Source organism: Phalaenopsis equestris, unplaced genomic scaffold (genome assembly GCF_001263595.1).
Source record: "Phalaenopsis equestris unplaced genomic scaffold, ASM126359v1 Scaffold000650, whole genome shotgun sequence".
Taxonomy (NCBI): Eukaryota; Viridiplantae; Streptophyta; class Magnoliopsida; order Asparagales; family Orchidaceae; genus Phalaenopsis; species Phalaenopsis equestris.
In genome coordinates, this window is record NW_018165090.1 from 208,408 (window position 1) to 220,467 (window position 12,060).

The 12,060-nt window shown below is 30.8% G+C and overlaps 1 protein-coding gene across 1 annotated transcript in view; it reads right to left on the reverse strand.

Moving 5' to 3' along the window:
• Positions 1–382: 382 nt before the first annotated feature.
• Positions 383–12,060, reverse strand: part of LOC110030077 (DEAD-box ATP-dependent RNA helicase 10-like) — a 34,139-nt gene continuing 22,461 nt past the window's right edge. Inside the window, exons 5-13 of the mRNA XM_020732631.1 lie at positions 5,393–5,467; positions 3,658–3,777; positions 2,936–2,977; positions 2,768–2,842; positions 2,141–2,287; positions 1,853–1,990; positions 1,003–1,114; positions 812–900; positions 383–729 (exon numbers count right to left, since the gene is read on the reverse strand). Of these exons, the coding sequence (XP_020588290.1) occupies positions 607–729; positions 812–900; positions 1,003–1,114; positions 1,853–1,990; positions 2,141–2,287; positions 2,768–2,842; positions 2,936–2,977; positions 3,658–3,777; positions 5,393–5,467 (921 nt within the window). The 3' untranslated portion in view covers positions 383–606. The remainder of the gene's footprint in view (positions 730–811; positions 901–1,002; positions 1,115–1,852; positions 1,991–2,140; positions 2,288–2,767; positions 2,843–2,935; positions 2,978–3,657; positions 3,778–5,392; positions 5,468–12,060) is intronic.

Here is a 12,060-nt window from a genome sequence, read left to right on the forward strand (position 1 = left end):
ATGAACCTTCTCATGACTATATATATTATAGAAAAGTTACCATAAATTGATTATTAAAATCAAAAGAGTAGTCATTCATTGATTGTTATCTTGAAGTTTTCTATTAGTGTAACAACCAACAAGCAGCCAGCAACAGTCTAATAGATGACAAAAGGGTAGGTAAGCCTCACTAAAGAACTCAAAAAATATGCCAATCACCACTAAAGCACTTAGAAAATATTTTAAACGAAAATATTATTTTACTAACTACAGTTTTGATATCTAGAGACAGATAAACTGATGAACAACAATCGTAAGAATAAACTTAATTCATTTTCACTTCATTAACCCCTATTCTTGCAATATCATTTTAAAAGAAAGAAAATAAATTTCACTATAAATTCCTAAGTTAAGTCTCATCTTTAAGAATTATCAACTAACGTTTTACAATTAAAGGGAGTCGGAGACAAATAACAACAGAAATCTACAATTAAAGGGAGTCGGAGACGAATAACAGAAATCTACCAAAATTGGGGTTGTACCTCCAATAAAATGGAGCCAAAAAAACAATAAGATTAACAAAGAACCAGAAGCGCATAACCCCTCACGTGCAAAGATCCTTCAAAGCTACATTTTCCCTCGCTTAGATGTCTTTCCATTCTTGGTGTTAAAGGCATACATTTCAGCTTCTCCATCATCTTCATCCCCACCCTTCCTCTGTTTCTTGTTCCTCACACTTTCTTTAATTTTCTGCAAATTTTTAAGTAGTATATTGAAATAATATGAACTGCAACAGAATAAGTTTCTGAGAATATGCAAGCATCTATAATACCATTTGAGATATTCTTTTAGCATCTGAAACTCTCTCCAAGAAAAATAAAACTTCAGCCTCCTCCGCTAGAAACTCAGGTAACCTTTTTCCTACAAATTTCAAAACAAGCAATAACAGAAGATAAGCTCTTACCTACCAACAATGATTTCTATGTTCCACATAACATGGGTGGTTGCAAAAAGAAAACATACTGATAAGCTGTTCTATCTGAATGTACCATTCCACTTCATACTGGTTTACTAATGAGATGGCTAATACAGACCGCCCAACAAGAGCAGTCCTACCGACGCGATGGATGTAATCCTGCACCAAATTTACGAAGATTTTTAAGTGAGTTAGAATTAATAAGGAAACCATGTTACATTGCAGAATTTTTTCTTTTCAGAATAACTTAATGTCTATCAAATCATCTAGTTCTAACAACTAAAAAAATGTTCATGTCATAAGTGAAACAATAAACAAAAACAGCTAAAATACTCTAGAAGATTGTGTATGTAAATAATATTCAACAGATAAATAGTGTTTCCTATTCAAAAATATGAGTCGTGGCACAAAAATAAGAACTCTAAACACCTTCAATTAAAGAAGATCTCACATTCCAGCACAAAAATCATTGAAATTAATTTCAAAATTCCATAAAAAAAAACAACGGCTTTCTTGTCGAACTTATTGAAGCACAAAAAAGGCAAACGTGAGAATCAACAATGAAGAAAAAAGGTGACTTAAACTTTGGAATGTCAAATATTCATGAAAATTATCTGATCCCTACATGAGATTTTGAGTTCAAGATAACGCCACCATTTTATTTGCATCAACAAAGGCATTCCTCATACGTGAGGTTAGGGAGTTCAAAGAAAATATTTTTCTTAAGCAGAAAGGATGCACATGTAGATAACCTTCTAAGAAGTGTATGCATCACTGCACTAGTATTAGTCTGAATGGAAAATACAAAATTTATGAGTGGTTAGGTGCATGTAAGAACATATGTTCAAGTCATTGATAAGGACAAGCTCAATAGCTTAAAATACTCAAGGAAATGACCTTAGAATTGCTGGGAATGTCATAATTTAAGACCAAATCAACGGTTGGTATGTCAAGTCCTCCGCTAGCAACATCAGTGCATATAAGAATGTTGCAATCTCCAGCCTTGAATTTATTTAAAGCTCCCAGTCGCTTTGTCTGCCATGAGATATCCATGAACAACATAAAAATTGGTAAGGTTGCAAAAGAAAAAATAATAAATAAAATCTATAAAAATTAACAAGTCATTAACGATAATAAGTGAAACATATCATTCATGGTAAGTCCAAAAAAAAAATTTGATAGCACCTGACTCATTTGACCACTGATGGGTATCGCCTTTAAGCCAAGATTCCGAAGGAGCAAAGCCAGAAGTCGTGTAGAATCACAATTACGAGTGAAAACCATAGATGTGCTTCCAGACATCTCAGTCAGAATGTAAACAAGATAGCAGTCCTGAAAAAATTATGTACCCAACCATACAATAAAGTCAAAGGACAAAAAATGTAATAAATAATGGTTAATTAAGTAAATCATTTGAAAAACAAGTAATAGCCTTATTTCGAATTGAATGCTCAAATCAAACTATAGCTTAAATATGTCGATTACATTTTAATATATATAATGCAAGCAGTCCATATTTTTCTGAAAAGAAAGATAATATGTTTTAATTTGTCAGTTCTAGACTACTAACGTTTAGTTTTTATTCAGAATATCAAAAGCCTCTAACATCTTCAAAGCTAATGAGTGTTTCTCAAAATATTCTCTTATATAAAAAATATAGAATTAAGATTAACACAAATTTATTCAAATTTATAAGATTTAAATGATCCACACATATATTTGCCCGCTTGGAAAACAAGAACTCGAGATCAAAGAAGCATTAGTTTAATTAATAGAGAAGCAACTGTAGGAAGCCTTATAGATGACAGGAACCTTGTACTTGGCAGGGACCAGACGAAATTGCTGCTTCAGAGTATCCACTGTAGAATACTTGGAGGATGCCTCAATCTAAAAGAAAAAATAACTAATACAATTTAAACATTCCAAAAAGAAATTAGAGATATATATTCGAAAAATAAGTTGTTGCATTGAGATATATACCTTTACAGGATTCTTAAGACAGACCCTCTGAAGTTTTCCAACCTGCAGAAAGCAAAATCAGAGCTAAATCTTCTATCCAAAATGAATATTAAGAAAGTAAAGCAAAATTAATTTGTTCAAGTAATATTATAAGAATTGTACTATTACTAAAAAAGAGCGGCTCTTCCCAACATGCCTTAATGTGCGAAGTCTTAAATATGTATAATAGAGAAACTATTTTCATTAGCTGAATCAATAACCTCAAGATTAAGCAACCTAATATGGCTCCAGACCCAATCACTCACTAGGCTACTGCTAATAGATAAAATAATCAAACAAGAAAAATGGTGCAGATAGAATGCACATAAATTAAAAAAAAAAAAACACAAAATATTGAGCACGATAAATATTCAATTTTGTCAGGACTCAAGATCCAAAAGTTTCATTATTAGCATATGAACTTTCGAGAAAAAGCAGAGCCAACGACATAAGCACATATTCAGCAGATCATCAGTTCATTATTTCTGAAATTGCAAATTACATCAATTAATTATGCACTTAATAATTAAGCAATTAAAGTTGAAAATGTATGCTACAAGTAGAAAAAAAAAGATAACTATAATTATGTCCTAGCATCCAGGCAACAGAAAAAATAAACAATTTGAAAATTAGATACATAATTAAGCTAAAACATAAACAGAACACGCATTTTTTTGTAAAACAAACATAAAATTTATATCCACCTTTTTTTTCATAGTTGCCGAGAACAGATATGTCCTGCGTTCACTGGGAATAGCCTTAAGAATATCATCAATAGCCTTTTCAAAGTCCATGTTGAGCAACCTATCAGCCTCATCTAGAACCTACCATGATCCAAACATGTCAGAAACTTTATTGTCCGGTATGAAATACAAAATCAGAATGAATAACCACTAGCAAAAAAAAGATAAGAAATCAACACTGTATATATAAATAACAACTATATATATATAAAAGTTCCAGAAATAAAGCCTTTAGTTAGAAATAAATGTCTCATTTTATAATCATGAAGATAGTTACCAAATTAAGCAAAAAATAAAATAAATAGCACCTCCAACAAAATTTTCATTAAAGCAGAAAAGTCAACCCATTTGATTAAGTAATAGTTTGGATCTAAATTATCATTAAGATGGCATTTGGTGCATTTTTCAAAGTATATCATGGCCCTTCATCATTTTTAGATTATTTTACTATTAAAATAATGCTTATATCACTATTAAAATAATGAATAACATTACACTATAATTTGCCCAAAAAAAATAATGGATGATCATTAATTTGTTAAAAGTCCTAATTGAAATAACAATTAAGCTAATAAATATACAAATAATATAATTTTGATCCCACAACAACAACACAAGCCTTTATCTCACAAGAGAGTTCGGCTACACGAATCCTTTTTCTCCATTGTGAGTGTCATATTTTCATTTAATTCTAAGAAATTAAGATCATTTTTTATCCAATATGTCCAAGTCTTTATGTCTACCTCTGTCTTCTTAACATAAGTTGAATCTAAAACATCTACTTTCCTAACCGAATCATCAGATAATAGATGTTTAATGTGACCAAACCACCTAAGACGAATCTCTCTAATCTTATCTCATTAGAGCTACACCAACCCATTCATGGATACATTTGTCTCTAAGATTCAAGACACTCATCCACCTAAGCATTCACATCTCAACAACACTTAACTTAGTTTTATGTTTCTCTTTTAAAGACCAACATTCTGCGCCATAAAGCATTGCAGATCTCACCATCTTGTAAAATTTTCCTTCAAGTCTAAGTGAGGGTCGGTTAGGAGGAAAGGAAATTAAGAAAATATTTCAATTATTCTGATATACTTATCTTCAACTTGAATTTTAATATAGAGTGTGGCATTCAATATTTTATCATAACTTGTAAAAATCAGGAATTTTTCTTATCAATTAAGAATATAAATAAGCCTCTATGTAACCATGATTATAAAACTGAAATTGAAATGATACTTCTATTTAAAATTTACTTACAATTCTTCTCCCCCTCACTCTAATTTTCAACCAAGGCTCTTCGCCGAATCTTCCCTCCCTTCACTCTAATTGCATGCCTCCCAATTGGGCATGAGTTCCAAGGTGGTCATTTTCTTCTCTTGGCACGCCTCCTAAAGCACATCATAAACTCCAAGAAAATCTATTTGAAGGTGGTCTCTCTCTCTCTCTCACGCTCTCTCTCACACAGAAAAAGAAATTTGCCCAATAGTCCATAGAAACCTAAATCTTGTTCCCAGAATTATGAAACCCAAATAAAACCATAAAATCAAAATTCCCATGGTTCCAAAAAGACCTCTGCATAAGACCATATCACCAAGTGAAAATTTGTATGAATGAATGTCAAACAAGTAATCAAAATATTAAATAATATGGTATTCATAAAACAGAAGAAGCAACATAAATTCCATACCAAGTACTTCAACATGCGAAGGCTAAAACCTTTCGTATTTGAAAGATGATCCAAAAAACGTCCAGGAGTAGCTACCTGCATTAGTGATAAAAAACAATAAAAAATGTTAAAAACTGAATTTAAATGAAACAAAGATGGCGATGGTTCAGCATAAAAATATCACCAAACTAAATGAGCTAACTTATGCAGAAGCAAAGAGAACCATTAAACCAACACAGTTAACAAATTCACATCGAAAAGTTTATTACAAGTCTTGCTACAGCTAAATATTACAATATTCTACAAATAACATGTTTTCAGCTGCGGCAATTAAGAAGTAAATAATTAAATTAGTCGTAAACAAATAGAAGGGGCATGGTAGACAAAGCATATTTCTTTACAATGTGTGATAATAGGAAATTGCAGAATCTAGTAAAAGAAATGATAAAAAGTAATATGGAAAATGCAACTTTTAAGGTAGCAGTGAGGTGTAGATAAGAAATAAATGTATAATTAAATCACAATGATAATCAATAAAATTCAAGCACCAAGAGAATTGGCTTATGAGAATTGAGAAGAATTTTCTGTAAAAGAAAGATGAAAATACCCAGAATATGCATGATGGAGAGATCTATATTATAAATAAATGTGGAAAGGAAAAACAATTCCAAAAGAAAAAGAGTCAATTCAAAGATTAAGAATAAATCTATATCAATTATACTGGTTGTGATATTCTTAATCCATATCAGGCATCTTCACATATTCTATTTCCAGATAAAATAATTCTCATAAATCGTACAATATTAAAGGCAAAATGGAAATTTTAAAAAACAGAGGAAATAATTAAAAAAGTAAATGGGCTCAGAATTAGTAAAATAGATTATTTTTTCAGTATATAGCTTTATCGAATTTGCATTAATAATTAGTCTGCAAGTATAAAACTTATATCTTAAATGTCATAGGACTGAATATCATGGGTTGAATATTCAAGATGATGTGGGTACAAAAGAGGATAGAAGCGGTAAAAAAATTGTTGGGAGATTAAAATGGGGAGTTGCCTCTATGGTGTCAAATTATAAAACAATATACGAAGTTCTCAAAGAAAAATTCATAAATTAGGAAAGATTAATGAACAAGCTAAGAGTATCAAAGATAGAAATATTAAAATAGATATAAAGCAACAAAGGTGGGAAAATGGCACCACTGTCGATAAGAATAAAGCGAACTCAATGCTTCAAATGACACGAAAAACAACGATAACAAAAAAGCAATGAGAACAAGGATAGAAGCAATTAATCGAGATGAAGTAGCAAGACAACAGCCAAGGAGGTATAAGATTTTTCTAATATTTTACCAAATGGTCTTACTATATTACCAACAGGTTGAGAGGTTTATAAAGAGGGAGATTGTCTCAAACAGATGAACTATAATTGCTATTACTAATTCCAAAGTCAACTACACTTAATCAAAGGGGAAGGGAAACTAGCCGCAGCTTTTCCAATTCCAAATTATAAAACAAAATTTGATAGCAGCCCTTCAAATCCAAATCGTAAAGCAAATACAAAGCTAGCTGCAATTTTTAAATGCCAATCAAGATGTTTAGGCTAATAGACAGCAAAAATGAATCTAAAATTTGTGTGGTGTATATGTAAACTTCTAATGATCAGTAAACAAAGGCAATGTACCCATTACTCGCCTGTCTGTATAACATATCCAACTGTATCAATATAAAAGTAACAGGATTCTTTACATGATGAATTATGAATACTCATAACAGAAGAATAGAAAGGTGTAAACTGTAGAAGTCGAATTAACAAATCAGTCACTATTAAAATAGTTAACACCCTCTTGAAGCAAGTGATCAACTGAATGCTCAACTACCTCAAAGTAATATATACATAAAATTATGAGATAAAAGTGTATACTTGATAAAAAAGAAACCATCAAGGTTAAAGTCAGCGAACGAATAAAAACAATAAATCCAATAGCTGAAAATAAGTTTACCTATGGACTCCAGCTTCAGTAAGCTAAAGCAGAGAACATCTTCCAGATTTCAAAATTCCCAAATTCAGCTCCAACAAACCAAATCGGAGACACTCCCAAAGCCATAAAAAAATCCAGCTTCCAGGAAACTAAAAAAAAAACACTTCCAAAGCCTTCAAAAAAATTCAGCTCCACATTTTAACTAAGTATCAGATTAAAACTTTCATATTTCAGGTAGTATATGCATATCCAAAGTAAGGAAATGAATAGCATGCAAACATTAATATCTAAGATAAGCATACTCAAAATTTCTACAGATTTACTTATTGAACAGCTAAACCTCACTCTACCTTAATATTATTTTTTTTTTTTCAAATCCATTATTTCCTAACAAGCAGGAAGAGAAGACTTTAAACGTTTACTCAGTTATGTATACTTATGTAAACGTTTACTCAGTTATGTATACTTATGTAATCCAAATTTTATCCTCGATAGGCCTGCTTGCATATGCTATAGAACACATTGAAGTTTTAGGTGTTATATATGTAAATACATATAAATTGAGTGGTATTACTGTACACATCCTCATAAATTGCCGCAAAGACTAAAGTAATTAGAAATGAGAGATTTACATCTGTATCACTCAATTCCTATACATTTACATGCCTAACATCTACACTTTCAATTTCTTCTTACATACATGCCACCATACATACTTTTAAGCCAAGGAAGAACAATAAAGGATGGTAAAAACAATAACATATACATATAACCATGATTTGTAATAGTTTATTCATGCATTTTCAAGGACACTGAAATATTTCAACAAATTCTGAATAAGTTCACTGTAATATATTCCATTAGTAAAATGTAAGCATCAATAATATGATTATCATAGTAATATCAAGCTTTTCTTTTAATTTCAACAGTAGTCAAGAAAATATTTCAATAAGCATGCTATTAACAGGAACTCATTTCTTCTTCATAGAAAGAACCAGTGGAAGGTATATTCCAATAATTCACAAGAAGATAAAGTAAAGAACTATGAACCCTTCAATTTATAATAAAGAATCTCATCTCTAATTTTGATTACCAAAAAAAAAGTAAAAGAACTTCAGCATGAAATCGAACATCATATTAGACAACTAAAGAAGAGAGGAAAGAGAGAAGTCCTTACTTTCAGAACATATTGATCTCAGAAGAAGTTACAGACCGAAAAAAAAAATTCAAATCGATGAAGAAGTTGCCAGCTCAACGGTATTGAAAAATAACATTATATACTCACATTAAAATATTTGAACCTCTGTCTATGTTTAGATTATCACTTACTAACGAGGATTCAACGCAATAAGGGTGATCATCGTCGTATAAACTTTGAATTCGTTCCATTTCATAGTCCCGAAACCAAATATTACCAAGAAAAACAAAGTGGAAATTAATGTGTAGAAGCATTTTCAACATGATTCAATAAGTCCGATTTATGAATTAATTTACTTCCATGTTTCATCACACTAGAGAGATTGAACCATGATCTAACATTTTACCAAAAGAAGTAAACATAAAGGAATTATTACAATCAATCAAGATCTACAAGGTGAATGAAGATTTTTTATCAACCCTTCTTAGTATACATATATAGATTTGAATAATAAAACAATGAAGAGATCTTTCACTTCCAAATATTTATTAAATCAAGAACTTTAGAAAGTCAAGAAAGAGAAGAAATCTTGAGACGGGGATTCAAAGAGAGACAATATTTCCATAAAATTAGATGTGAAAGGGATCTAGCTATCCCAAGTATTACATAACAAATAAAACCTCTCGTGAATTTTTATGAAATAAAACTCACATATCCATTGACCTTAAATCAAATCGGGTATAATAAATCCTTGCTTATAATAATCCAACTTTCAACCACTAAGAGTACGATAATTCAATATACATGCCACTTACTCGTTATAATATCACCCTCTTTCTGTTATAAAATGATCAGACCGAAAACAAGATGAACAATCTGATTCATAATTCAACCAAATCTGTCATCGCATAATTTGAATCAATCATATCCAACATAGTGCAGTGAAATTTTAAGAATAACAAGTGAAAGAAAGAAAATCAAATTCCCCCAATAGCAAAGGAACTTAGCTGGGAAATATCTTTTCCCAATTCATGAATACCAAGACAGATGTAATGAAAATCTTTATAATTAGGATAAAGAAGAAGAGAAAAGAACTTTTTCAAATAAAATACTTCATTAGCCAGAGAAGAAGAAACTTTACCTCCAAATGCCAGTTAAAGCAAGAATTAATGAAATCTAAATCTTTGAGACGGGGATTCAGAGGGAAGTGAACTCTCGTCAAAACAACAACCCTTCATCCGGTCCCCCGGAGAGGACAGGAAACTTACCGACGAAGCTATCGGAGGTTAAGACAGGCAGGCGAGGAGATCATCACGATGGGCAACAAATCGATCAAAAATAAACAAGGAAGGTTACCTTATGCACTTGGGCGGAAAAGAAACAATTCTTCATTGTACATGTGCATCCTTTCTGCTTAAGAAAAATGTTTTCTTTGAACTCCCTGACCCCATGTCTGGGGAATGCCTCTGTTGATGCAATCAAAATTGTGATGTTATCTTGAATTCAAAATCTCACGTAGGGCTTAAATAATTTTCATGAATATTTGACATTTCAAACTATGAGTCATCTTTTTTCATCATTGTTGATTCTCATGTTTGTCATTTTCATGCTTCAATAAGTTCAAATAGAAAGCCAATATATGTTTTTTGAATGAAACTTTCAAATTAATTTCAATGATGTTGGTGCAGAAATGTGAGATCTTCCAGAATTAAAGGTGTTCAAAGTTCTTATTTTGGTGTCACATTTTATTTTTTTAAATAGGAAGCATTGTTTATCTATTGCATATTCTTTACATACACAATGTTCTCGTGTATTTTAGTTATTTTTGTTAGTTATGGTTTCGAAAAAACATATGGCATTAACCTTTTCTTTAGTTGTTGAAACTGAATGATTTGACAGACATTTAAGTTATTATGAAAAGAAACAATTCTGCAATATAATATAGTTTTTTTATTAATTCTAACTCACTTAAAAATCATATTAAATTTGGTGCAGAATTATATCCATCGCGTCGGCATGACTGGTCATGCTGGGCGGTCTGAATTAACCATCTCATTAGTAAACCAGTACGAAGTGGAATGGTACATTCAGATAGAACAGTTTATCGGTATGTTCTCTTTCTACAGCATTCACATGTTATGTGGAACATAAGAACCAATAGAACGATATGTAAAAGCTTATCTTCAGTTATTGTTTGCCTTTAAATTTATAGAAAAAAAAGTTACCTAAGTTTCTAGCAGAGGAGATTGAAGTTTTATTATTCTTGGATAGAGATTCAGATGCTAAAAGAATCCTTACATATTCTTATTATAAACTTATTTTGTCGTTTTCGTGTTCATATTATTTCAAAATTACATATATATATATATATATGTAAATTAAAACGTCATTCCGAAGCGGGCGACGGGATTTCAAAATATTGCAGAGAAAATTAAAGAAAGTTCAAGGAACAAGAAACGGAGAAAGGGTTGGGATGATGATGATTGAGAAGCTGAAAGATATGTCTTTAACACCAAGAATGGAAAGACGTCTAAGAAAGGAAAAAGGTAGTAGAATCTTTGCGCTTGAGGGGTTATGTTACTTCTTGTTCTTTTTTAATCCTATTATTTTTTTTGTTCTATTTTACTAGCGATTTCACCCTAAGTTTGATAAAGTTTTGTTGTCATTCGTCTCCAGCTCCCTTCAATTGCAAAACAATTGGTAATTTTTAAAAATGAGACTGAGTAACATAGAAATTTATAGTGAAGTTTGTTTTCTTTCTTTTAAAATGATATTGCAATAATACGGGGTTAATGAAGTTAAAATGAACTGTTTATTCCTACGATTGTTGTTCATCAATTTATTTGTCTCTCGATATCAAAACTATAATTGGTAAAATAATATTTTCGTTTAAAATATTTTGTAAGTGTTGTAGTGGTGATTGCAATATTTTTTGAGTTCTTACCTATCCTTCCAGTAACAATCTAAAAGGTGACAAAAAGGTAGGTAAGTATCACTAAAGAACTCAAAAAATAAGTCAATCCCCACGAGAGCACTTACAAAATATTTTAAATGAAAATATTATTTTACCAATTACAATTTTGCTATCGAGAGACAAATAAACTGATGAACAACAATCGTAGGAATAAACTTAGTTCATTTTTACTTAATTAACCCCGTATTCTTGCAATATCATTTTAAAAGAAAGAAAACGAATTTCAGTATAAATTTCTAAGTTACTCAGTTTCATCTTTAAAAATTATCAACTAATGTTTTATAATTAAAGGGAGCCTGAGACAAGAGAACTCTACCAAATTTGGGGTTGCATCGCAGTAAAATAGAGCCAAAAAAACAATAGGATTAAAAAGAAACTAAAAATAACATAAACCCTCAAGTGCAAAGATCTTTCAAAGCTACATTTTTTCTTTCTTAGATGTTTTTTCATTCTTGGTCTTAAAGGCATACCTTTAAGTTTCTCCATCATCATCATCCACAGCCTTCCTCCGTTTCTTGTTCCCTGAACTTCCTTTAATTTTATGCAATTTTTTAAGCAGAATATTGAAAAAAATATATATATATATGTATATAT